The sequence below is a fragment of the Erinaceus europaeus genome, chromosome 10 (assembly GCF_950295315.1).
Source record: "Erinaceus europaeus chromosome 10, mEriEur2.1, whole genome shotgun sequence".
Taxonomy (NCBI): domain Eukaryota; kingdom Metazoa; phylum Chordata; class Mammalia; order Eulipotyphla; family Erinaceidae; genus Erinaceus; species Erinaceus europaeus.
The window spans coordinates 99,504,837-99,532,065 of NC_080171.1; the positions used below are offsets into that span (position 1 = coordinate 99,504,837).

At 45.6% G+C, this 27,229-nt stretch overlaps 3 protein-coding genes and 1 non-coding gene across 13 annotated transcripts in view; 2 read left to right on the forward strand and 2 right to left on the reverse strand.

Moving 5' to 3' along the window:
• Positions 1-40: 40 nt before the first annotated feature.
• ZNF79 (zinc finger protein 79) lies at positions 41-15,645 on the forward strand. The gene is made up of 3 exons (XM_016190695.2): positions 41-77; positions 2,864-2,959; positions 14,349-15,645. The coding sequence occupies exons 2-3, from the start codon at positions 2,887-2,889 to the stop codon at positions 15,518-15,520; spliced, it is 1,245 nt and encodes a 414-aa protein (XP_016046181.1). The 5' UTR covers positions 41-77; positions 2,864-2,886; the 3' UTR covers positions 15,521-15,645.
• LRSAM1 (leucine rich repeat and sterile alpha motif containing 1) overlaps positions 50-27,229 on the forward strand; it is a 90,964-nt gene continuing 63,784 nt past the window's right edge. For 2 of the 10 annotated variants that reach the window (XM_060200179.1, XM_060200187.1), the window contains exons 1-6: positions 50-77; positions 2,864-2,959; positions 20,808-20,936; positions 23,816-23,919; positions 25,470-25,526; positions 26,026-26,070. In XM_060200179.1, coding sequence (XP_060056162.1) covers positions 23,848-23,919; positions 25,470-25,526; positions 26,026-26,070 — 174 coding nt within the window. In that variant the 5' untranslated portion in view covers positions 50-77; positions 2,864-2,959; positions 20,808-20,936; positions 23,816-23,847. The other 8 variants (XM_060200181.1, XM_060200182.1, XM_060200186.1 and 5 more) reach the window with 8 other exon arrangements.
• On the reverse strand, positions 17,172-20,324 carry RPL12 (ribosomal protein L12). The gene is made up of 7 exons (XM_016190697.2): positions 20,190-20,324; positions 19,682-19,755; positions 18,566-18,664; positions 18,247-18,328; positions 17,756-17,842; positions 17,328-17,440; positions 17,172-17,222 (listed from the first exon to the last, which is right to left on the reverse strand). The coding sequence occupies exons 1-7, from the start codon at positions 20,224-20,226 to the stop codon at positions 17,217-17,219; spliced, it is 498 nt and encodes a 165-aa protein (XP_016046183.1). The 5' UTR covers positions 20,227-20,324; the 3' UTR covers positions 17,172-17,216.
• LOC132541109 (small nucleolar RNA SNORA65) lies at positions 17,915-18,042 on the reverse strand. The gene has a single exon (XR_009552284.1). It is a non-coding gene; the product is annotated as a small nucleolar RNA SNORA65 (small nucleolar RNA).

Sequence of the window (27,229 nt, forward strand, 5' to 3'; positions counted from 1 at the left end):
GCTTGACTGAGCTTTCGTAAAGCGACGCGCCTGAAAGCTGCTGGGTGTTGGTGGTACCTACACGCTGGAGGAAGGAGGTGAGGAGTGTTGGAGGGAGCGGTTCACAGGCAATCCAGATTCTCATCCCAGCGCTTTTCACCAGCTCCGTTGTGGAGCCCCTTTAATCCTTAACACCAGTGGTTGGGGCCCGCACTTCTTGGAATAAATTCGGGGTCAGAAAAGTTTGAGGACCTCAGTCCTCAATAATCGCTGAGTATTCTAGCTTAATGAACTGGTGCAAAAGACTTTTGGTTGCATTATCCCTTCTGATCTTCTGGCCTTTCTTAAATCTAGCCAGCGAAGTTCTGAACAGCAGCTTATTGATTCCATGAGGACGTGCTCAACCAGAGGCAGCAGCTAAGGGCTGACCTGTCAAGAGAGAAGCAACAGTTAACGTCTTAGTTGAAAAATGCAGTTGGCAGCAGTCTTCCCTCCTCCTCCCAGCATAAACAGGCCTCTCTACTGCTGTAATCAAAGTACCCTTGTCAGCAGCCTTAGAATCTGCTACTTCTGCTCAACAGTCTGCTGATAACCCAAGCAAGTTGTACTCTCTTCATACAGGAAAAAAAAAAAAAATTAAAAATAACCTGTTAAGCTTGTGACTATGGGAAAGTTGATGACTGTATAAAAATGCCCAGGGCTCAGTTTCTTTTTTGCACATTAATCCAGCCAAGTCTGCAGGCATAATAAACACTGCTTCCTGCATTAAAGCCTCCATGTCTCTCTGCCTGAGATAGAAGGCAAGAGAAAGATCACCGCTTGTGAAGCGAGCCCCCTGCAGGTGGGGAGCTGGTGGCTCGAACCAGTATCCTTGCGCTTTGTACTAAGTTCGCTTAACTCAGTGCGCTACTGCCTGGCCCCCTCCTTTTCTAATAGGAGGCCTTATGTAGGTTGATAATACTATATTTAGGCAACCTTGAATTAATAGAATGAATACTACCTTGTCATTACTTCTTTTGATTAAGTAAATGTCTTAAATTTGCAATGTAGTCTTCAAATAACTATAATATGTAATTATTATATTTAAAGTTTTTTTTTTTCTTTTCCCTATCAGCACTGCTCAGCTCTCTGGTTTATGGTGGTGCAGGGGATTGAACCTGGGACTTTGAAGCCTCAGGCAAGAAAGTCTGCTTGCATAATCATTATGCTGTCTACCCTTGCCCATATGTAATAATTTTAAATAATACAACACGCTAGGTGTTGTTCCTGCTGTTTGATCTGCATTTAAAATTTTTTCATTTAGTTTTTTTATATTTGTTATTTGGGAGAGACAGAAATTGAGAAGCGGGGAGAGAGAGAGAGACACCTGCAGCCCTGCTCCACCACTCAAAGCTTTCCCCCTGCAGATGGGGACCAGGGACTTGAACTTGGGTCTTTGTGCACTGTAATGTATGCACCTAACCAGGTGCACCACCACCTGACCCCTGATCTGCATTTTCATTTCATCCTGAGAACACCTTTAAAAGGAATTTTACTTGAGGGCTGGGCGGTTAAGCGCACATGACGTTAAGTGCAAGGACCGGTGCAAGGATCCCAGTTTGAGCCCCTGGCTCCCCACCTGCAGGGGAGTCCCTTCATAGGCGGTGGTGAAGCAGGTCTGCAGGTGTCTGTCTATCTTTCACGTGTGTCTTCCCCTCCTCTCTCGGGTTCTCTCTTGTCCTGTCCAACAATAGCAGCAATGGCAACAATAACAAGGGCAACAAAATGGGAAAAATGGCCTCCAGGAGCAGTGGAATCATAATGCAGGCACTGAACCCCAGCAATAATCCTGGAGGCAAAAAAAAAAAAAAAGTAGAACCTGAAATGAAATTGGTGTATCTCACCAAAGTAAAAGACTCTGGGGTGGGGGTGGGTGGGTGGGGAGAATACAGGTCCAAGAAGGATGACAGAGGACCTAGTGGGGGTTGTACGATTATATGGGAAACTGGGGACTGTTATGCATGTACAGACTATTGTATTTACTGTTGAATGTAAAACATTAATTCCCCAATAAAGACATTTAAAAAAGGGAAAAAAATAGGGAACTACTTTTCTCATTTTACCCTGATAAAAATGAGACTTTGAGAGGCTATATGATTTTCACACTCTTGATAAGTAGTGGATATGGTATATTTGAGAGCCTGTTACAGCCTAAAGCCTTCTTTGAGTGAATTTGCCATTTTATTAAGAGCTTTTTACTAAGTAACTGTTGTGTCATCAGTATATCTTCACCTCTTTGAGCTAACTTTTTCAGGTAGGAAGAGAGGGAGAAACACCACAGCACTGAAAAAGCTTCCTCCATCCCCAGGCACCCCACCCCCACTGGGGCTTCAATCTGGTCACCTGCAGGTGCCTTTCCCACATGAACTCACCAAACCCCTTCCCCCGTCCCCGTTTTTTTGTTTGTTTCTTTTAATAGAGACAGAAGCCAAAGAGTGAAAGAGACCACAGTACCAAAGCTTCCTCAGTGAGGTGGGAACTGGGCTCAAGCCTGGGTGTTACACACACGGCAAAGTAGCACTCTATCCAAAGGAGCTATTTTGCTGGCCTATCCAAATCACTTACAATATATCCTATTACAAAGCCTCATTATAAGAGTAAAAAGTTATCTTCTGCCCTTTTTTCTCCCTCCGTTTTTCTTTTAATGTAATTTTATATGAGAGACAAGTCAGCACCATAGATGTGCAAGTGTAATGTTTGATTTCTTTAGCTTCTTCTAGCAATACTATACCAAGAACCAGGACACTATGTGTATCTTATTTACTGTTGTATTCAGTAGTACCTGGTACCAAGTAAATAGTACTTAGCACGGATCTCTAAAGCCCATTTCCTTCCCCTTAAATAGGACTTCCAGTTACTCGGTCTGGCATGAACTCCCAAGTGGAACAAAGAGAAGAACCATGCATGTTGGAGGGAAGGGGCCTAAGGAACACCTGTCCAGGTTAGTGTACAGTCACTGAGCTAGTGAGAGTCTCAGGAACAAAAGTTCCTATAAAATAAATAAATAAATAATTTTATTTTTAACCAGACCATTGCACAGCTCTGGCAGATGGTGGTGCTGAGGACTGAACCTGACACCTCGAGTCGCAGACTCAAAAGTGCTATTTCTCAGTTCCACAAAGCCCCTTTCAAACACACTCTAGTGCATCTGATTGTTTTATTTTTTAATACTTTAATGATAGAAAGAAAGGCCAGAGTACTGCTCAAGCTCTGGCTAATAGAGCCTCAAGCATGAATAGAGCTGATCAGTGCTTTGGTTAAGAAAAGAAAAGAAAGTCATTTGCATAGCCATTATACTGTCTCCCCAGCCTGCATCTGATTGTTTTAACCCACGAGGTAGATATTATAAATTTTTTTTATGAATTTATTTATTCATGAGAAAGGAGGAGACAATGTGCTGCTGGGGATTGAACTCAGAACCTCATGGTTGAGAATCCAATACTTTATCCACTGCACCACCTCCCGGACCACATGAGGTAGATATTATTGCAGATGAGGTCATTAAAGCTGACAGCAGCTAACTTGCTGGTTCAGAACCTCTGTGATGAAGCTGAAAATTGAAGGAAGGTCTGTCTGACTCCAGAGTGAAGCAAAGCCTCCCAGTCAGGGAGATGTCTGAGAGGCGATATTGCTGGCCTTTATGTGGGGTGTGTGTGTGTGTGTGGGGGGGGAATTTGAGAGTCCTCTTTGTTGGCTTTGCAGTCCAGACTTGAGATCTACCTCACTGGGGCTCACAAGTGCCCACCTTTACTCACACCTCCAGCTGTGATGCCTACTGCTACACTTCTCTCTGGCCCTCATACTAACTGTGTAACTTTGAGTAGATTGTTTACTCTCAGTATTTTGAGTTTACTGTCTGAATATACCACTCAGAATTATTGTGGGGGAGTCTGGCGGTAGTGCAGCGGGTTAAGCGCAGGTGGTACCAAGACCAAGGACCAGTGTAAGGATCCCGTTTTGAGCCCCAGGGGAGTCACTTCACAGGAGGTGAAGCAGGTCTGCAGTTGTCTATCTTTCTCTCCCCCTCTGTCTTCCCTTCCTCTCTCCATTTCTCTCTGTCCTATCCAACAACATCAATAACAGCAACAATAATAACTACAACAACAAAAAAATAATTATTGTGAATATTTTTTTTAAATCACTGCAATAAGTCAGTTACAAAAAAGGGGGGAATATTGGGCAAAAAAAAATCGGCTACTCACCAAATTCTTACCTTTTTTTTTAATTATTTTTTTTAAATAATTTATTTATTGGGGAATTAATGCTTTACATTCAAAAGTAAATACAATAGTTTGTACATGCATAACATTCCCCAGATTCCCATTTAACAATACAACCCCCACTATTTCATTCATCATTTTTTTTTTTTAATTTATTTTTTTTTATTTAAGAAAGGATTAATTAACAAAACCATAGGGTAGGAGGGGTACAATTCCACACAATTCCCACCACCCAATCTCCATATCCCACCCCCTCCCCAATAGCTTTCCCATTCTCTATCCCTCTGGGAGCATGGACCCAGGGTCATTGAGGGTTGCAGAAGGTAGAAGGTCTGGCTTCTGTAATTGCTTCCTCGCTGAACATGGGCGTTGACTGGTCGGTCCATACTCCCTGTCTGCCTCTCTCTTTTCCTAGTAGGGTGGGTCTCTGGGGAAGCTGAGCTCCAGGACACATTGGTGGGGTCTTCAATCCAGGGAAGCCTGGCCAGCATCCTGATGGCATCTGGAACCTGATGACTGAAAAGAGAGTTAACATACAAAGCCAAACAAATTGTTGAGCAATCATGGACCCAAAGCTTGGAATAGTGGAGAGGAAGTGTTAGAGAGGGTACTCACTGAAAACTCTAGTGTACTTCTGCTTTCTTACTTTGGTGCCATACTCCAAACTCAGTCAATTTCTGCTTTGCGTTTCTACTTCTTCTTTTTTTTTTTTTTTTACATGCATAACATTCCCCAGATTCCCATTTAACAATACAACCCCCACTATTTCATTCATCATTTTTCATGGACCTGTACTCTCCTCACCCACCCACCCACCCCAGAGTCTTTTACTTTGGTGTAATACTCCAATTCCTTTTCAGGTTCGACTTGTGTTTTCTTTTCTAATCTTGTGGTTATTAATGTCGTTGTTGCTGGATAGGACAGAGAGAAATGGAGAGAGGAGGGGAAGGCAGAGAGGAGAGAAAGACAGACACCTGCAGACCTGCTTCACCACCTGTGAAGCGACTCCCCTGCAGGTGGGGAGCCGGGGGCTCGAACTGGGATCCTTACACAGGTCCTGGCGATTTGTGCCATGTGCGCTTAACCCGCTGCGCCACCGCCCGACTCCGATAATGTATAATTTTACCATGATACCTTAAAAGCCTATTAATAATCATACTGTGCGTATTTTCAAACCAGATCCACTTTTAGTCATCCCAAATTTAGTCTTGAAACTTTAAGCAGTTGAGAGTTTATTTGAAGGACTCTTTTCCAGTGAAGATCCAGATAAACAGAATTACAAAAGCAGTATCATTCAAAAGTCCGTGAATGTGTTGGCCAGGATATGAAATATATTTATTGGCCAGAGTGTGAAAAGTGTCAGGGGCTCCTGACACATTGTCTGGGTAGGGAAGTACAGCAAGTTCTTTAACTCAGTGACACGAACCCTACCTTGACAGCTGTCTCTCATCTGCCAGAGAACATCAGGGGAAGAGAAGAAGCCTCAGACAGTTGAGCCAGGGTAACAGCCCACTGGCAAAGATTTTGCTTGGCAAGCCAGAAACCTTCTGGTTCAAAGCCCAAGGGAGAGAAATTAAGAAGGTGGTAAGGGAGGTGGGGGGGGGGGGAATAGGCACCTGCAGCACTGCCTCACCACCCATGAAGCTTCCCTCCTGCAGGTGAAGACTTGGGGCCTGAAGGTGAGCCACTTCCCAGCCAAGTTTAAATACAAGTTCCACAGCCCAAAAGGTGGTGCAGCAGTGCAGTGCAGGGCTTCGTTCCCAACAGTGCATATGCCAGTGGTGCCCTGGTTTTCTCTCTTGTTGATAAATCTTTTACCAAATGCAAGTTCATTTGAAAGGAATTAAAAGTTTTTCTTTTTTATTTAAGAAAGGATTAATTAACAAAACCATAGGGTAGGAGGGGTACAACTCCACACAATTCCCACCGCCCAATCTCCATATCCCACCCCCTCCCCTGATAGCTTTCCCATTCTCTATCCCTTTGGGAGCATGGACCCAGGGTCATTGAGGGTTGCAGAAGGTAGAAGGTCTGGCTTCTGTAATTGCTTCCTCGCTGAACATGGGCGTTGACTGGTCGGTCCATACTCCCTGTCTGCCTCTCTTTCCCTAGTAGGGTGGGTCTCTGGGGAAGCTGAGTTCCAGGACATATTGGTGGGGTCTTCAATCCAGGGAAGCCTGGCCAGCATCCTGATGGCATCTGGAACCTGATGACTGAAAAGAGAGTTAACATACAAAGCCAAACAAATTGTTGAGCAATCATGGACCCAAGGCTTGGAATAGTGGAGAGGAAGTGTTAGGGGGATACTCACTGCAAACTCTAGTGTACTTCTGCTTTCTTACTTTGGTGCCATACTCCAAACTCCAAACTCAGTCAATTTCTGCTTTGTGTTTCTACTTTTTTTTTTTTTTAACATGCATAACATTCCCCAGATTCCCATTTAACAATACAACCCCCACTATTTCATTCATCATTTTTCTTGGACCTGTATTCTACCCACCCACCCACCCCAGAGTCTTTTACTTTGGTGTAATACTCCAATTCCATTTCAGGTTCGACTTGTGTTTTCTTTTCTAATCTTGTGGTTATTTTTTTTTGTTTTGTTTTGTTTTTTGGGAATCTGCAGTCCTTGACACATACACATGCACATATACATGTACACATACATACACCCAACTTGGTGTCATTTGAGAATGTCATTGCATGGGCCAGCAAAATATCTCACTTGAACAGAGTGCTGCTCCACTGTGTACAAGCCAGGTTCAAGTGTATCCTCCCACACATACATTGAAGGTAGTTTCAGTGCTGTAGTCTCTCTTTCTTCCTCTCTATATCTAAAAATAGAAAATTCATGGCTTTAGTTCTGTGATAATCTGATAGCCCTGATTATCCCAATTTCTTTTTTTTTTTTTTATTTAAGAAAGGATTAATTAACAAAACCATAAGGTAGGAGGGGTACAACTCCACACAATTCCCACCGCCCAATCTCCATATCCCACCCCCTCCCCCGATAGCTTTCCCATTCTCTATCCCTCTGGGAGCATGGACCCAGGGTCATTGAGGGTTGCAGAAGGTAGAAGGTCTGGCTTCTGTAATTGCTTCCTCGCTGAACATGGGCGTTGACTGGTCGGTCCATACTCCCAGTCTGCCTCTCTCTTTCCCTAGTAGGATGGGTCTCTGGGGAAGCTGAGCTCCAGGACACATTGGTGGTGTCTTCAATCCAGGGAAGTCTGGCCGGCATCCTGATGACACCTGGAACCTGGTGACTGAAAAGAGAGTTAACATACAAAGCCAAACAAATTGTTGAGCAATCATGGACCCAAAGCTTGGAAAAGTGGAGAGGAAGTATTAGGGAGATACTCACTGCAAACTCTAGTATACTTCTGCTTTCTTACTTTGGTGCCATACTCCAAACTCAGTCAATTTCTGCTTTGCGTTTCTACTTCTTCTTTTTTTTTTTTTTTACATGCATAACATTCCCCAGATTCCCATTTAACAATACAACCCCCACTATTTCATTCATCATTTTTCATGGACCTGTACTCTCCTCACCCACCCACCCACCCCAGAGTCTTTTACTTTGGTGTAATACTCCAATTCCATTTCAGGTTCGACTTGTGTTTTCTTTTCTAATCTTGTGGTTATTAATGTCGTTGTTGCTGGATAGGACAGAGAGAAATGGAGAGAGGAGGGGAAGGCAGAGAGGAGAGAAAGACAGACACCTGCAGACCTGCTTCACCGCCTGTGAAGCGACTCCCCTGCAGGTGGGGAGCCGGGGGCTCGAACTGGGATCCTTACACAGGTCCTGGCGATTTGTGCCATGTGCGCTTAACCCGCTGCGCCACCGCCCGACTCCGATAATGTATAATTTTACCATGATACCTTAAAAGCCTATTAATAATCATACTGTGCGTATTTTCAAACCAGATCCACTTTTAGTCATCCCAAATTTAGTCTTGAAACTTTAAGCAGTTGAGAGTTTATTTGAAGGACTCTTTTCCAGTGAAGATCCAGATAAACAGAATTACAAAAGCAGTATCATTCAAAAGTCCGTGAATGTGTTGGCCAGGATATGAAATATATTTATTGGCCAGAGTGTGAAAAGTGTCAGGGGCTCCTGACACATTGTCTGGGTAGGGAAGTACAGCAAGTTCTTTAACTCAGTGACACGAACCCTACCTTGACAGCTGTCTCTCATCTGCCAGAGAACATCAGGGGAAGAGAAGAAGCCTCAGACAGTTGAGCCAGGGTAACAGCCCACTGGCAAAGATTTTGCTTGGCAAACCAGAAACCTTCTGGTTCAAAGCCCAAGGGAGAGAAATTAAGAAGGTGGTAAGGGAGGTGGGGGGGGGGGAATAGGCACCTGCAGCACGGCCTCACCACCCATGAAGCTTCCCTCCTGCAGGTGAGGACTTGGGGCCTGAAGGTGAGCCACTTCCCAGCCAAGTTTAAATACAAGTTCCACAGCCCAAAAGGTGGTGCAGCAGTGCAGTGCAGGGCTTCGTTCCCAACAGTGCATATGCCAGTGGTGCCCTGGTTTTCTCTCTTGTTGATAAATCTTTTACCAAATGCAAGTTCATTTGAAAGGAATTAAAAGTTTTTCTTTTTTATTTAAGAAAGGATTAATTAACAAAACCATAGGGTAGGAGGGGTACAACTCCACACAATTCCCACCGCCCAATCTCCATATCCCACCCCCTCCCCTGATAGCTTTCCCATTCTCTATCCCTTTGGGAGCATGGACCCAGGGTCATTGAGGGTTGCAGAAGGTAGAAGGTCTGGCTTCTGTAATTGCTTCCTCGCTGAACATGGGCGTTGACTGGTTGGTCCATACTCCCTGTCTGCCTCTCTTTCCCTAGTAGGGTGGGTCTCTGGGGAAGCTGAGTTCCAGGACACATTGGTGGGGTCTTCAATCCAGGGAAGCCTGGCCAGCATCCTGATGGCATCTGGAACCTGATGACTGAAAAGAGAGTTAACATACAAAGCCAAACAAATTGTTGAGCAATCATGGACCCAAGGCTTGGAATAGTGGAGAGGAAGTGTTAGGGGGATACTCACTGCAAACTCTAGTGTACTTCTGCTTTCTTACTTTGGTGCCATACTCCAAACTCCAAACTCAGTCAATTTCTGCTTTGTGTTTCTACTTTTTTTTTTTTTTAACATGCATAACATTCCCCAGATTCCCATTTAACAATACAACCCCCACTATTTCATTCATCATTTTTCTTGGACCTGTATTCTACCCACCCACCCACCCCAGAGTCTTTTACTTTGGTGTAATACTCCAATTCCATTTCAGGTTCGACTTGTGTTTTCTTTTCTAATCTTGTGGTTATTTTTTTTTGTTTTGTTTTGTTTTTTGGGAATCTGCAGTCCTTGACACATACACATGCACATATACATGTACACATACATACACCCAACTTGGTGTCATTTGAGAATGTCATTGCATGGGCCAGCAAAATATCTCACTTGAACAGAGTGCTGCTCCACTGTGTACAAGCCAGGTTCAAGTGTATCCTCCCACACATACATTGAAGGTAGTTTCAGTGCTGTAGTCTCTCTTTCTTCCTCTCTATATCTAAAAATAGAAAATTCATGGCTTTAGTTCTGTGATAATCTGATAGCCCTGATTATCCCAATTTCTTTTTTTTTTTTTTATTTAAGAAAGGATTAATTAACAAAACCATAAGGTAGGAGGGGTACAACTCCACACAATTCCCACCGCCCAATCTCCATATCCCACCCCCTCCCCCGATAGCTTTCCCATTCTCTATCCCTCTGGGAGCATGGACCCAGGGTCATTGAGGGTTGCAGAAGGTAGAAGGTCTGGCTTCTGTAATTGCTTCCTCGCTGAACATGGGCGTTGACTGGTCGGTCCATACTCCCAGTCTGCCTCTCTCTTTCCCTAGTAGGATGGGTCTCTGGGGAAGCTGAGCTCCAGGACACATTGGTGGTGTCTTCAATCCAGGGAAGTCTGGCCGGCATCCTGATGACACCTGGAACCTGGTGACTGAAAAGAGAGTTAACATACAAAGCCAAACAAATTGTTGAGCAATCATGGACCCAAAGCTTGGAAAAGTGGAGAGGAAGTATTAGGGAGATACTCACTGCAAACTCTAGTATACTTCTGCTTTCTTACTTTGGTGCCATACTCCAAACTCAGTCAATTTCTGCTTTGCGTTTCTACTTCTTCTTTTTTTTTTTCTTACATGCATAACATTCCCCAGATTCCCATTTAACAATACAACCCCCACTATTTCATTCATCATTTTTCATGGACCTGTACTCTCCTCACCCACCCACCCACCCCAGAGTCTTTTACTTTGGTGTAATACTCCAATTCCATTTCAGGTTCGACTTGTGTTTTCTTTTCTAATCTTGTGGTTATTAATGTCGTTGTTGCTGGATAGGACAGAGAGAAATGGAGAGAGGAGGGGAAGGCAGAGAGGAGAGAAAGACAGACACCTGCAGACCTGCTTCACCGCCTGTGAAGCGACTCCCCTGCAGGTGGGGAGCCGGGGGCTCGAACTGGGATCCTTACACAGGTCCTGGCGATTTGTGCCATGTGCGCTTAACCCGCTGCGCCACCGCCCGACTCCGATAATGTATAATTTTACCATGATACCTTAAAAGCCTATTAATAATCATACTGTGCGTATTTTCAAACCAGATCCACTTTTAGTCATCCCAAATTTAGTCTTGAAACTTTAAGCAGTTGAGAGTTTATTTGAAGGACTCTTTTCCAGTGAAGATCCAGATAAACAGAATTACAAAAGCAGTATCATTCAAAAGTCCGTGAATGTGTTGGCCAGGATATGAAATATATTTATTGGCCAGAGTGTGAAAAGTGTCAGGGGCTCCTGACACATTGTCTGGGTAGGGAAGTACAGCAAGTTCTTTAACTCAGTGACACGAACCCTACCTTGACAGCTGTCTCTCATCTGCCAGAGAACATCAGGGGAAGAGAAGAAGCCTCAGACAGTTGAGCCAGGGTAACAGCCCACTGGCAAAGATTTTGCTTGGCAAACCAGAAACCTTCTGGTTCAAAGCCCAAGGGAGAGAAATTAAGAAGGTGGTAAGGGAGGTGGGGGGGGGGGAATAGGCACCTGCAGCACGGCCTCACCACCCATGAAGCTTCCCTCCTGCAGGTGAAGACTTGGGGCCTGAAGGTGAGCCACTTCCCAGCCAAGTTTAAATACAAGTTCCACAGCCCAAAAGGTGGTGCAGCAGTGCAGTGCAGGGCTTCGTTCCCAACAGTGCATATGCCAGTGGTGCCCTGGTTTTCTCTCTTGTTGATAAATCTTTTACCAAATGCAAGTTCATTTGAAAGGAATTAAAAGTTTTTCTTTTTTATTTAAGAAAGGATTAATTAACAAAACCATAGGGTAGGAGGGGTACAACTCCACACAATTCCCACCGCCCAATCTCCATATCCCACCCCCTCCCCTGATAGCTTTCCCATTCTCTATCCCTTTGGGAGCATGGACCCAGGGTCATTGAGGGTTGCAGAAGGTAGAAGGTCTGGCTTCTGTAATTGCTTCCTCGCTGAACATGGGCGTTGACTGGTTGGTCCATACTCCCTGTCTGCCTCTCTTTCCCTAGTAGGGTGGGTCTCTGGGGAAGCTGAGTTCCAGGACACATTGGTGGGGTCTTCAATCCAGGGAAGCCTGGCCAGCATCCTGATGGCATCTGGAACCTGATGACTGAAAAGAGAGTTAACATACAAAGCCAAACAAATTGTTGAGCAATCATGGACCCAAGGCTTGGAATAGTGGAGAGGAAGTGTTAGGGGGATACTCACTGCAAACTCTAGTATACTTCTGCTTTCTTACTTTGGTGCCATACTCCAAACTCAGTCAATTTCTGCTTTGTGTTTCTACTTTTTTTTTTTTTTAACATGCATAACATTCCCCAGATTCCCATTTAACAATACAACCCCCACTATTTCATTCATCATTTTTCTTGGACCTGTATTCTCCCCACCCACCCACCCACCCCAGAGTCTTTTACTTTGGTGTAATACTCCAATTCCATTTCAGGTTCGACTTGTGTTTTCTTTTCTAATCTTGTGGTTATTTTTTTTTTGTTTTGTTTTGTTTTGTTTTTTGGGAATCTGCAGTCCTTGACACATACACATGCACATATACATGTACACATACATACACCCAACTTGGTGTCATTTGAGAATGTCATTGCATGGGCCAGCAAAATATCTCACTTGAACAGAGTGCTGCTCCACTGTGTACAAGCCAGGTTCAAGTGTATCCTCCCACACATACATTGAAGGTAGTTTCAGTGCTGTAGTCTCTCTTTCTTCCTCTCTATATCTAAAAATAGAAAATTCATGGCTTTAGTTCTGTGATAATCTGATAGCCCTGATTATCCCAATTTCTTTTTTTTTTTTTTTTATTTAAGAAAGGATTAATTAACAAAACCATAAGGTAGGAGGGGTACAACTCCACACAATTCCCACCGCCCAATCTCCATATCCCACCCCCTCCCCCGATAGCTTTCCCATTCTCTATCCCTCTGGGAGCATGGACCCAGGGTCATTGAGGGTTGCAGAAGGTAGAAGGTCTGGCTTCTGTAATTGCTTCCTCGCTGAACATGGGCGTTGACTGGTCGGTCCATACTCCCAGTCTGCCTCTCTCTTTCCCTAGTAGGATGGGTCTCTGGGGAAGCTGAGCTCCAGGACACATTGGTGGTGTCTTCAATCCAGGGAAGTCTGGCCGGCATCCTGATGACACCTGGAACCTGGTGACTGAAAAGAGAGTTAACATACAAAGCCAAACAAATTGTTGAGCAATCATGGACCCAAAGCTTGGAAAAGTGGAGAGGAAGTATTAGGGAGATACTCACTGCAAACTCTAGTATACTTCTGCTTTCTTACTTTGGTGCCATACTCCAAACTCAGTCAATTTCTGCTTTGCGTTTCTACTTCTTCTTTTTTTTTTTTTTTACATGCATAACATTCCCCAGATTCCCATTTAACAATACAACCCCCACTATTTCATTCATCATTTTTCATGGACCTGTACTCTCCTCACCCACCCACCCACCCCAGAGTCTTTTACTTTGGTGTAATACTCCAATTCCATTTCAGGTTCGACTTGTGTTTTCTTTTCTAATCTTGTGGTTATTAATGTCGTTGTTGCTGGATAGGACAGAGAGAAATGGAGAGAGGAGGGGAAGGCAGAGAGGAGAGAAAGACAGACACCTGCAGACCTGCTTCACCACCTGTGAAGCGACTCCCCTGCAGGTGGGGAGCCGGGGGCTCGAACTGGGATCCTTACACAGGTCCTGGCGATTTGTGCCATGTGCGCTTAACCCGCTGCGCCACCGCCCGACTCCGATAATGTATAATTTTACCATGATACCTTAAAAGCCTATTAATAATCATACTGTGCGTATTTTCAAACCAGATCCACTTTTAGTCATCCCAAATTTAGTCTTGAAACTTTAAGCAGTTGAGAGTTTATTTGAAGGACTCTTTTCCAGTGAAGATCCAGATAAACAGAATTACAAAAGCAGTATCATTCAAAAGTCCGTGAATGTGTTGGCCAGGATATGAAATATATTTATTGGCCAGAGTGTGAAAAGTGTCAGGGGCTCCTGACACATTGTCTGGGTAGGGAAGTACAGCAAGTTCTTTAACTCAGTGACACGAACCCTACCTTGACAGCTGTCTCTCATCTGCCAGAGAACATCAGGGGAAGAGAAGAAGCCTCAGACAGTTGAGCCAGGGTAACAGCCCACTGGTAAAGATTTTGCTTGGCAAGCCAGAAACCTGGTTCAAAGCCCAAGGGAGAGAAATTAAGAAGGTGGTAAGGGAGGTGGGGGGGGGGGATAGGCACCTGCAGCACTGCCTTACCACCCATGAAGCTTCCCTCCTGCAGGTGAGGACTTGGGGCCTGAAGGTGAGCCACTTCCCAGCCAAGTTTAAATACAAGTTCCACAGCCCAAAAGGTGGTGCAGCAGTGCAGTGCAGGGCTTCGTTCCCAACAGTGCATATGCCAGTGGTGCCCTGGTTTTCTCTCTTGTTGATAAATCTTTTACCAAATGCAAGTTCATTTGAAAGGAATTAAAAGTTTTTCTAAATTTTTTTAGACTGGCAGATTGTATCTAGGTCAACCCCCACGCCAGGTATTTCTGAAGACTCATTCCAAGATCTAAGTGTAGAGCTGCCTCCGGAGGAATCAGAGCACAAGAGCAGTGAACCCAAGGAGAGTGCCAGTGTGAGGGCAGTCCTTTCTGCGCAACAGAGGGGTTCCGTACAAACGATACCCCGGGAATGTGAAACACACAGAGACACCTTCAGGAAGAAATCGGATGTAATTCAGCTGCACAGAGGGGAACCTTACATGTGTAGTGAATGTGGCAAAGCCTTCAATTACTGCTCGGCCTTTTCTCAACATCAGAAGAGCCACACTGGGGAGAAGCCCTATGAGTGCAATGAGTGTGGGAAGGCCTTTAGCCAGAGCTCGTCGCTCATTCAACACCAAAGGGTTCACACTGAAGAGAAGCCTTACAGATGCAGTGAGTGTGGAAGAGCCTTCAGGCAGAATGCAGACCTTACCAAACACCAGCGAACTCATACTGGAGAAAAGCCTTACAAATGTAGCAAATGTGAGAAAGCCTTCAGCGACTGCTCAGCCCTGACCCAGCATCAGAGAATCCACACCGGAGAGAAGCCCTATCCGTGCAGTGAATGCGGGAAGGCCTTTAGCCAGAGCTCATCTCTCATTAGGCACCAGAGGGTTCACACGGGGGAGAAGCCCTACATGTGCAGTGTGTGTGGAAAGGCCTTTGGTTACTGCGCAGCATTTATTCAGCACCAGAGAATTCACACGGGGGAGAAACCCTACAAATGTACTACCTGTGGAAAGGCTTTCAGCCAGAGTGTAAATCTTGCAAACCACCAAAGGACTCACACTGGGGAGAAGCCTTACAAGTGCAGTGAGTGTGGCAAGGCCTTTAGTCAAAGCACAAATCTTAAAATCCACCAAAAGACCCACACTGGGGAGAAGCCATACAAGTGTAATGAATGTGGGAAGTTTTTCAGTGAAAGGTCAGCCCTCATTCGCCATCACCTAATTCACACTGGAGAAAAACCATACGAGTGCAGCGAGTGTGGGAAAGCGTTTAACCAGAGTTCATTCCTTACTCAGCACCAGCGAATCCATACAGGTCTAAAGCCCTATAAATGTAGTGACTGTGGGAAGGCCTTCAGGGGTAGTTCAGCTCTCATTAGACATCAGAGGCTCCACATCAAAGACTAAGTGTGCACATAAGCAAAATGCATTGGGACCTGAGAGTTAAAGGGAAGTCTATGAACATCTGGATAGTTCCTAGCACTTACTGCCAGAGCAACATACAAACTCAATAAAAGCATTGTCACTGCTTCCTTCTCAAACCTGCATTACTACCGAATTTCCGGTTACCTCTATTGGGCCAGTGTTGAGTTTTCCTTATAACAAACACTCCAGAAACCGCAAGTGCTGGGGGCTGTATAGATAGGAATCAAAAACTTGAGCCTGAAGTTCAATCCTCAGAAGCACCATAAACCAATTGTTTAGAGAGGATAGACAAGTGATGCACTCGACCTTAAGTGCACATATTACTATGTGAAAAGACCCAGGTTCAAGCCCCCACTCCACACTTTGAAGGATGGATGCTTCATGAGTAGTGAAGCAGATGTCTTAAATGCCTTGCCTCAATTTTTAAAAAATCTAGCTGCTGACTGTTGTATCAGCACTGATCCTGGTGACAATTAGTTCCAGATTCAAGCCCAAATCAGTGCTCTGAAAAGCAGAAATTTATCTTTATGAAGGGTACTATATGGCCAAATATATTGGCCACCAATAAAAGGCCAAGACAATTGGGTAAAGGACTCCAGCTGTCTGTTAAATTCTAGATAGTCTCACCGTGGGTGGGTGCTGTTATTCTCTAAAGCTATGGGAAATTAGCTACACCCAGAAAGAGGTCCTTGGGTAAGATGAGTGTTGAGCACAAGCTATCCTATAAATTTCCTGTCATGTTAAAATTTTTTGGGTGGAGAGTGTAATGGTTATGTAAAGAGACTATTGCCCAGAGCTCCAAAGTCCCATGTTTAGTCCTTCACAAACCAGTTTAATAGTGCTGACTAGTTTTTGTATTAACTGGTGTTTGTTCCTGTTTCTTGGCTCAATCTACTGTGGAATTAGTGGTCAGACTTTTTCAGCTTTTTTAAAGTATTTTTGAGAGATGCAGAGAAAGACAAACACTAGATCACTGCTCAATTCTGGCTTATGGTGGTGCAGGGGATTGAACCTGGGACTTCAGAGCCTCAGGTATGACAGTCTCTTTGCATAACCACTATGCTATCTACCCCCACCCAAGTGGCTAGATTGTTAAAAGGTCTTCACACATCCTTTTCTAGCACTTGAATCCCACTGGCAATGGGAAAACTTAAGTAGTGAAACAGGTCTTCTCACACCCCCAGTTTATCTCTACCCAGTAACACAGGTACAAGGATTCAGGTTCAAGCCTGTGTTAAGCTGCCTGTACTATTTTTCTCCACCATCTCAATTCCTAGAAAAACAAATGGCCCTAGGGACCAAGAGATAGAACACATTTTTACCATGTACAAATGCCTGGATTTGAGCCCCCACTCTCCACTGCCAAAGGGATTGCTTCAGGAGACAGGAGACGTGGAAAAGGTCTGCAGTCTGCATCTTCCCCTCTCAAATTTGTCCTAACAAAATCTGAATGGCATGGATGCATGCAGACTCCATTGATGGCTCCGGGCTGGGTAGATAAATATTTAACGGTCATGCAAAGAAATTCATGCCTTAGGGTCCCCCAGCTTTACCAGACCATAAAACAGTGCTCCTTTTAACGCACAAACTCCCCAGACTGACCAGGTACCCCAATAAAAAACACATCAGAACAGAATTTTAAGTAATCCTTTATTGAAGCATCTTCCTTTTTAAATTCTTAACTCTGTGGGAATAAGAAGGACTTTGTAAGTAAAGACATTTTAAAAACTCCCATAATATATTGAATTGTCTTCTAATCTTCACTTAATGTTTAAGGAAAGTCACTTACAGCTGGGCATTCCACAGCACCACTGTTGATGTCATCTATGATGTCATGAGGATGGCGGCCATCAACATTGCAACCCACAGATTGAGCAGTCCCCAGGATTTCTTTGATCGTTCCTGTAATTGGGAAAGGTTTGGTAAAGTGGTTTGTAGAGACCTAGGTAGAGGGAGTGCTGTGCTGAGTTTAACAGCAGACAGGAAGGCCTATTTCACACAATAGCAGAAATATATACCATCTCCCTAATACAAAATCCAGAGTACCATTTATTTATTAGGGTTCTAAATTTCCACCAGGTTTTACTCTGGCACCCATATTATAGCCCAACATAGTCACCATGATCACTTAAGGCCCCCTCCCTTTTAGAGGCAAAATATTCCCCACCTGTGAATAAACCCCATAAGATAGTTAAGCTGCTGTGTTCATGTACTCACCAGAGAGTTCTCTAGCTAAAGACCGGTGCCTCATTTGTCGGGCAATGTTGACAATTTCATCAAAAGTGATGTTTCCACTGTGCTTAACTTGAGAAAAGAGAAAATAACAGTGGTTACACCTTAAGGCCGGGATACAATGTCCTTTCTCACTCAACTTCAGATTGTCCCCATGTTTTCGGCACAGAGTCATCCACATGAAGAACAACCCTGTTTCCTAAACTGGGGTTTAATCTCAGCTCACCACTGGATTGCACCAGCCAACAGAACTGGTCAGGTGCAGTGGCGGGTGGCTAGGTACAGAAAAGTAATGCTTTGGTGACCTCATAACCAGCTACCTTACACAAAAAAACTCAAGGATCAGACCTTACTTGAGTGCTCGACCCACTAATAACCCTTAACATCAAACCCTTGTACAACCTCCCTTAGTTTCATTAGATATTACCACCCACAAGCCACTACACTAAAACCAGTTAGCAGACAAGGTCACTCACTATTTTTCTGCTTCTTTCTGTCTCTTGGTGGTTCCTTGAGGGCTTTAATGATGAGGGCTGAAGCAGAGGGCACCACCTCAATCTGCAGAAGAAATTCTTAAGTGTGAAAAGCCAACCTCTGTGCTAGATGAGAAATGCTGTCAAATCACCACCAGCACCCTAGCCTAGAAAACATTTAAGTGACCCTAATTCCACAAGTTTAGTGTCGAACTCAGCTCAAATCATTCCCCCCAAAGATACTGCTTCCAGTTCAGCAGCACATGGCCATGGAGCCAACTTTCCATAGACTGCTGCCTCTATCCTCCCCTAAACCACTTACCTGGGCCTGTCTGTTCTGGATTGTGAGTTTTACTGTGATCCTCAGACCCTTCCAATCACCAGTAGCCTTGGCAATATCATCACCAACTTTTTTTGGAGACTGTAAGAGAACAAGCCCACATTATCCTATTGTGCAGACTAAGCTCTCCATTGCTTCCCACCTGGCAGCACCCAAACCTTCATTCGATATCCAGGATCCCTGTGATGATTAACCAGCCAGATATCCAGAGTATGTCTATGGTCGGACTAAAGAGGCCAAATGTGGGGCAAACCACTGTCCCCGAAAACAGATGCCAAATTTCAGGCAATCAGCACAGAATGGTAGGGGTGGGCAATTAACCTGTCTCATTACATTAGCCGGGATTGAGAATACAAATCCATGCTCAACCACTACGACGTGCACTCTCACGCTTTTACAGTGAAGGCTTACTGCCTACACACATTAAGCAAGTCGCTAAACCAACAAGCCCCTGACCTCAAAGTCCTTATTCCGCCCACCCATCCCTCACCTCAGCGGCACTGTAAAGTGCCAGGTAATAACAGGTGTAAGTGCAAGCTTCGTGGGTTCAACCCCCCTACATGCATTCCTTTTGGATCAGACATTACATGTGCTGCCCGGTATCGAGTTCGGGACCTCATGCTTCAGAGTCCAATATTTTTATCCACTCCCGGACCACGCATGCATTGCTTTTTCCACTTAGGCTAAAACCGCAAACCTGGTGTGGGGAACTAACATGCTACACCTTAAAGAGTGAGGTTCAATGGAGTCGGGCGGTAGCACAGCGGGTTAAGCGCACGTGGCGCAAAGCACTAATGGCCCGGCATAAGGATCCCGGTTCGAGCCCCCGGCTCCCCACCCGCAGGGGAGTCGCTTCACAGGCGGTGAAGCAGGTCTGCAGGTGTCTCTCTCCGTTTTCTCTGTCCTATCCAAATACAACGACATCAATAGTGACTACCATAATAAAACAAGGGCAACAAAAGGGTATAAATTCAGCTTTTTTTTTTTTAAATGTGAGGTTCGGCTGACACTTAACGGTTCTACAGTCCCCAGCCCAGTGACTAAAAGGCAAGTCGTCGGCACTTCAAATGGAAGCCCCCCAGATTGAGAAGCACTTACCAGACCGAGCGGCCCGATCTTGGGGGCCAGGGCAGAAGTGGCGCCGACCTCCCCGCCGGTGCATCTCAGGTACACTGGGAGGAGAGGAGGGTTAGTCTCCGCGGAGGCAGCCCGCAGCTACCTCTCCGCATGTTTGTGCGGCAGATCATGCCGCCTGCACTTCTCATCACAGGTCCCCGGCGGGGCCTGGAGCGGGCGGCGGGGCAGCCACGTGGGGAGCGGCGGCCACCAGCCCGGCCCGGCCCTCGGGGCAGCGCCCGCACAAGAACCTTACCCTCGGGTGCGCCGGCTGCGGGGCCGCGACGGCCGTCCTGTCCAGCCTCCCTATTTACTCGCGGGGAGGAGACTAGGCCAGGGCCGCAGGCACCCAGAAAACGGCATCGGAAACGCCTCTAGCAGGCAGAAGCTTTAATGCCAGACGAAAGAAAAGCAATGGCAGCATGGCCCGTGGCTCGCAGGATGGAGGAACGCTCCATCCCCCAGGCCAGGCCATCTCTAAAGCACGCACCGACTTTGATCTCGTTGGGGTCGAACTTTGGCGGCATGGTGGAGGCGTCTGGTGTCGGATGAACCCGGATTCGGGACGACCGAAGAAAGTTGCACCTAGGCCTCCTCCGAGCCGAAAACCGAAAGACCGGATAGAGGTCCTATCCCTCCGGATATAGGCATGAATTCACGCAACTCGCGAGAACTAGTGTCTCCGCCCACCTCCCGGCGACGCCCTTGCGGCCATGTTTCTTGTGGGCAAAAACCTGCGCCTGTGAAGGTGGAACACCCGGCTGGGCGGTGAGCTGTGACCAGAGGTTCGGAAGTAGAGGGGCTCGGGGCAGTTTGCTGGGGGATGGCAGGCAAGAAATGGTTGACCTTCAAATCCTGGCTCCCTTCTTCCCCATCCTCCTTATCGTGAGGGTCACCCTTGGGTGCCCCGCCCCTACCCTGAGTTGTCGGCACCCCTCACCGAGATCTCAGAACCACAAACACCCCGTAATGTGTGCGATTTAATTGTAGAAATAATTTTACTGGGGTCTAAATACAGTGCGACTCTTAGTTCTAAGGTTGTGCGGATCACAGTGTCCCAGACTTCGTCATCACAGCTGGCAGGACTTTCTGAGATTCTGAGTTTCAGTCCCCAGCTCCTGCGTTTGGAGACGTGACTGGCTGCGCCCTGACGCGGGTCCTGCAGCCCAGCGCCCATGACCAAGTCCTGCGAGTGGTCGTCCTGCTGGCAGGTGCACCTGTCCTTCCTCTGAGCCAGGTCGGCAGCTGCCCTCTCCAACCAGGGGAAGGTGGGTGTGGTTCTCATCGGAGCTGTTCTTCCGGGGAGGGTGGCTAAAGGGTGGGCTGGGGAAGCGGGTTGGGAAAGGCTAATATGAGATGGGATGATCATTGGCGAGAAAAAAGGGGGCTGGGGAGGCTGTACCTCAAGTAGATGCAGTTAGTCGCAAACAAGGGTAAGAACTGATTCAGAGAGGGATGGGGCTGAGCTATTTTCAGATCATTGTTCATCTCTAGACTAGTGGGGTGAAAGAGAAGTCTGAGCCATTCCTCTCTGGCTGGCCAGCTCCCCAGAGAGCTGTTTGCTGAAGGCCAAATCTGAGATCTCTACCTCCCCTTGAGGACTGGGTGTATGCAGACACTGCATTTCCTCCCTATCCCAGGTCTCCCTTGCTCCTTACACTGTAGCAGGAACTGAGTAAATTCCAGATGTCTGATATTAGGTGGCTAACTTTTTTTTTTAATATTTATTTTATTTATTTATTCCCTTTTGTTGCCCTTGTTGTTTTATTGTTGTAGTTATTATTGTTGTTGTCGTTGTTGGATAGGACAGAGAGAAATGGAGAGAGGAGGGGAAGACAGAGAGGAAGAGAGAAAGATAGACACCTGCAGACCTGCTTCACCGCCTGTGAAGCGACTCCCCTGCAGGTGGGGAGCCGGGGTTCCAACCGGGATCCTTATGCTGGTCCTTGTGCTTTGCGCCACCTGCACTTAATCCCCTGCGCTACAGCCCGACTCCCAGGTGGCTAACTTTTTTTTTAGATAAAGACTGAGAGGCAGAGAGAGAGAGAGAGAAGAGACATCACAGCACCAAAGCTTCCTTCAATGGGTTAGGGTCCAGGCTTGAACCTGGGTCCCATGCATGGCAAAGAAGCATACGATCTAAGTGAGCTATTTCACCAGCCTGACACTGCTAATATTTATTGAGCAGTTAATAATATGCCAGATGGTATGCTATGTATGAGCTTTATATATGTGAAACTATTGCATTCTTAGTATACCCCAGTGTTGGTAACATTATTGCTGAGACTTAAGAGAAATGGACATCCCAAAGCCCATGCTGGTAATCATTTGACCCATGGCTCATGCTTGCAAATACTGAGCAAGTGATGAGCACCTGGTTTCTGGGCTCAAGACAACACACACCCTAAGCTATTTGAGCACCAAGGAGTCAGGCAGGATCACAGGATCAGGATTCCAAAGAGCAGAGTTCCAAACTGGTCTCGCTACAATCCTGGTTGTATAACCATATCACTGACTGAGATGAGTATCCATTTCATCAATATAAACTGGGCAAGGGGGAGTCGGGCTATAGCGCAGCGGGTTAAGCGCAGGTGGCGCAAAGCACAAGGACCGGCATAAGGATCCCGGTTCGAACCCCGGCTCCCCACCTGCAGGGGAGTCGCTTCACAGGCGGTGAAGCAGGTCTGCAGGTGTCTATCTTTCTCTCCTCCTCTCTGTCTTCCCCTCCTCTCTCCATTTCTCTCTGTCCTATCCAACAATGACAACAACAATAAAATAAATAAATAAATAAACTGGGCAAGAATGAAATAATAATTATAGTGCAGGCAGTACCTGAGTATTGCTCTTGAATTTTTATTTAGCTCAGATCTCTTTGGTTTTGATGGAGTTGAGCTCCCCAAGAACATGACTAGTTAATGCCACTCTGACTGAGTTTGGGGTTAGAGAGAACCCATCCTTTTAGCTTGTTAGTGCCTTCATTGAGCATCTTTGGAAAGGAAACTTCTCCATAGTGGAGAACAGTGGTGGGGGCCCAGAATGGAGAAAGTGCATGCTAAAACTTCATGTGGGTTAGCAGCAAGTATGGGCCCAAACACAGGTCCCTGGGCTTGCCTTCATGTTCTTTCCATCACATTCTGCCACTTACTGTTTAATCAACAAAGAAAGTGAGTAGTGAAAGGGGTGGGAGAGATAGTAACAATAACTATTCAAAAAGATTTTAATGGCTGAGGCTCCAAAGTCTCAGGTTCAATCCCCTGTACCACCATAAGCCAGAGCTGCTGAGTAGTAAAGAAACAGAGAGAGAGAAAAAAAGTATTGAAAGGGCTGGACAGGGGACCAGGCAATGGCACACTTGATTAAGCACTCACATTACAGTGCACAAGGACCCGGGTTCAAGCCCCTGATCCCCACCCATGGGGAGAAGCTTCATGAGTGGTGGAGTAGGGCGGCAGGTGTCTCTGTCTTTCTCCCTCTCTATCTCCTCACCCCCTCTCAATTTCTCTCTGTCTCTGTGCAATAATAAATAAATATTAAAAAGAGGGAGGCTGGGCTGTGGTATACCTGGTTGAGTGCATACATTACAGTGTGCAAGGACCCAGCTTCAATCCTCCAGTCCCCAGCTGTAGGGGAGATGCTTCATGTGCGGTGGAGCTATGCTGCAGGTGTCTCTCTCTCTTTCCCTCTCTCCCTCTTCCTCTCTACTTCCTCCTTCCCACTCAGTTTCTCTGTCTCTATCCAAATTAACAAATTAAACCTTTAAAAAAAAGAGTTGGGAGTTGGGCGGTAGCACAGCGGGCTAAGTGCAGGTGGCGCAAAACACAAGGACAGCATAAGGATCTCGGTTCGAGCCCCCAGCTCCCCACCTGCACGGGAGTTGCTTCACAGGCGGTGAAGCAGTTCTGCAGGTGTCTATCTTTCTCTCCCCCTCTCTGTCTTCCCCTCCTCTCTCCATTTCTCTCTGTCCTATCCAACAACGACGACATTAATAACAACAACAATAAAACGACAAGGGCAACAAAAAGGGAATAAATATTTTTTAAAAAAAGTTGAGCAGCTGCCTGGGTAGTAGGGACTGTGACAGATTTCTCAAGTCCTAATGTCTCTCCTATACCCTAGTATAGAGAAAACTGCGCCAGGAACAAGGAAGGATGCCTCTCTTCTTCCGGAAGCGGAAACCTAGTGAGGAGGCCCGGAAACGCCTGGAGTACCAGATGTGTCTGGTGAGGGGAAATAAGGTTTCTCTGAATCCATCTCCATTTCGGCCTCTGCCCCATAAGACTAGGCTCCCCTCTGCTCCTAGGCCAGGTGTGTACCCTCCCATCTGCCTCCCACCAACTTCCAGAAGAAATACAGAGCAGAAGGGTGAGGATACCACTCAAGTGCTAGATGTGTCCCACGCTTCTGTAGACAAAACAACACTTGTCATTCATTGTTCATTTTCTCTTCCCTGTTGTAACTTAAGTCATGTGAAAACTTAGGTCAAAACAAAGGGGCTCAAGACACAAATACCAGGTTCAATTCCCAGCACCACCATAAACTAGAGCTGTGCAGTGCTCTGGTCTTTCTGTGTCTTTCTCCCTGTATCTCTCATTAAAATAAAGTAAAATAATTTTTTTAAAAAAGAGGGGGTCGGGCGGTAGCACAGTGGGTTAAGTGCACATGGCACAAAGCGCAAAGACTGGCATAAGAATCCCGGTTTGAGCCTCCAGTTCCCTACCTGCAGGGGAGTTGCTTCACAAGCAGTGAAGCAGGTCTGCCGGTATCTATTGTTCTCTCCCCCTCTCTGTCTTTCCCTCCTCTCTCCATTTCTCTCTGTCTTATCCAACAACAGCGACATAGTAACAACAATAATAATAACCACAACAATGATAAAACAACAAGGGCACCAAAAGGAGAAAGGTAGCCTCCAGGAGCAGTGGATTCATATTGTAGGCACCAAGCCCCAGCAATAACCCTGGAGGCAAAAAAAAAAAAAAGAAACACACACACACACACACACACACACACACACACGTGTGTGTGGCCCTGGAGGTAGTACAGTGGATAAAGCATTGTACTCTCAAGCATGAGGTCTTGAGTTCAATCTCCCCGGCAGCACATGTACAAGAGTGGTGTCTGGTTCTTTCTCTCTCTTCTCCTATCTTTCTCATTAATAAATAAATAAAATCTTTAAAAACACACACACACACATGAGTCGGCAAAAAGACTTTCATGCTTGAGGCTCTGAAGTCCCAGTTTCAGACCTCTGTACCACCATAGGCCAAAGCTGAGCAATGCTCTGGTAAAAAAAAAAAAAAAGTAAATAAATGACAGTAAAGATACTAAAAGAGGAGGCTAGTTGGTGGCACACTTGGATAAGCTCACATAATACAAAGCGCAAAGACCCACACAATGATCCCGGTTCAAGCCCCTGACTCCCCATCTGCAAGGGGGTCGCTTCACAAGCGGTGAAGCAGGTCTGCAGGTGTCTTATCTTCCTGTCTTCTTTATCTCCCTCTCCCCTCTCAATTTCTCTCTGTCCTATCAAAAAAAAAAAAAATTGGTAAAATGGCCACAGGAGCCATGGATTCATAGTACAGGCACTGAACCCCAGCAATAACCCTAGAGGTGGAAAAAAAAAGATAGATAGATAGATATATAATATTGGCCCACCTGCCAATGGATTTGTTGAACCAAATGGTGTCTGTGATCCCTTGCAACTCTTTAATTCTATAGTTCTTTGGCTGGTTTATTTGAGTATGTAAGCAATCTTTGTTGTTCTTCTTCTTAGGCAAAAGAAGCTGGGGCAGATGACATTCTCGACATCTCTAAATGTGAACTCTCAGAGGTAAATTGAGGGTTGTGAAATTTATCTGTCATTTTCATCTGGCTCCAGTCTTTCCTAGGAAAAACTGATGTGGACTGGTGCTTTGAGATGGGCTGAATTACTAGCCAAGAGATGCTTCCTTATCATTCATATCCAACAGTATTGAAATGGTCTGTTGGCCTCAACTTCGTTTCCGAAAGTCAGAGTCCAGAGAAGCATGCCCATATGTGGAGAAAATTCCTAGGGTGCTGAAAGAGTTTGGGATCCCCCACCTCCTGCAAAGCACCAGGTCAATCTTTCATGCGCTAGAGCTCCAGTTGGGGTGGGGTGTCCACCAAGGAGAAGAGAGGGCTGACAGGTAACTTTCCTCACCAGCCTTTCTCCTGGGCTCTGTGCTGTTCTCTACATCACCATGTTTCACTTGGTCAGCTTCTGCCTGATCTCCCCTTCACACTTATGCCACAAATAAAATAAAAACTAACAAGAAGGGAGGCACTGACTCTTCTTTGTCTTCTCCTAGATTCCATTTGGGGCTTTTGCAACATGTAAAGTTCTACAGAAAAAGGTGAGATAGGTCTTCCGTTTGCAGAGAATTGTCCATTGCATATTTGCTTGTTTAAAAATCAGGTAGGACTTTCAGGAGCTGTTTGCCAAGCATAGACAACTCCCTCTCCTCTGATTGTCACGCAGATATTTTCAGTTAGGAGAGCAGGCTTTCGCATCACATAGCTCTGCGTCACAACCTGACTGCCCCTCATGACTTGGGCAGCTTCCTCAAACTCATCTTAGTTTCTTCATCAGTGAAATGAAGACATTCACAGTTCTACTCTCAGAGAGTTATTGTGATAATTCGATAAGTGACAAGTAACAGACTGGCTGGTGGTAAGTAGGTAGACAGCAGATACACTGAGTATGATGCCTGTCAGATAGTAAACATTATGCAACATCACTGTGCTCACATAGCCGTAGGAGGTAGTGAAATGGATAAAGCATTAGACTTTCAAGCCTGAGGTTTTGAGTTCAGTCCCTGTCATCACAAGTGCTAGGGCATAGGGGTCAGGTGGTGGCGCACCTGGTTAAGCGGCACACATTACAAGTGTTAGGTTCATGTTCTGGTTCTCTCTCTTACACACATTAATAAATAAATACATCTTTTTATTTATTTATTTATTTTTATTATTTTTTTTACCAGAGGACTGCTCAGCTCTGGCTTATGGAGCCTCAGGTTTGAGAGTCTGTTTGCATAACCATTATGCTATCTACCCCCGCCCCATGTTTTATTTATTTTAATTAGGGAGAGAAAGACAGACAGACCAGCACACTGCTTATCTCTGGTTTATGATGATACTGGGTCTTACACCTAGGACCTCAGAGCCCCAGGCATGAAAGTCTTTTGCATAACTACTAGGCCATTTCACCAGACCTATCTTTTTTTTTTTTTAATTCATTGCTATTAAAGAGTGCTCAGAAAAGGAAGAAAAGTGAAAGAGAGAGAGAGAATGAGGTCAGAAGGAAGAGTTTCTTTCTAAAGCTTTTATTTTATTATGGGGGGAGGGAGTGTGAGCCAGAGCAGAGTACATGTGTTACAGGGATAGAACTCAGGACCTCCACTTGAGGGTCCAGCTCTTTTTATCCACTGCACCACTGCCCAGATCACACTTTTTTCTTTTAATTGTACTATTTTTATTCGATCACCCAGAAGAGAATTAACAGTGAAATCAATG

What these genes read in the sequence shown, in the direction of transcription:
- RPL12 (XM_016190697.2), bottom strand. Translation starts at nt 20,226, where the DNA reads ATGCCGCCAAAGTTCGACCCCAACGAGATCAAAGTCG. An exon ending in CCCCAACGAGATCAAAGTCG is followed by an intron (nt 19,756 to 20,189) that starts GTGCGTGCTTTA and finishes CTCTCCTCCCAG; the next exon opens with TGTACCTGAGATGCACCGGC. An exon ending in AGATCGGGCCGCTCGGTCTG is followed by an intron (nt 18,665 to 19,681) that starts GTAAGTGCTTCT and finishes GTTCTCTTACAG; the next exon opens with TCTCCAAAAAAAGTTGGTGA.
- ZNF79 (XM_016190695.2), top strand. Translation starts at nt 2,887, where the DNA reads ATGAACTCCCAAGTGGAACAAAGAGAAGAACCATGCATGTTGGAGGGA. An exon ending in CCTAAGGAACACCTGTCCAG is followed by an intron (nt 2,960 to 14,348) that starts GTTAGTGTACAG and finishes AAATTTTTTTAG; the next exon opens with ACTGGCAGATTGTATCTAGG.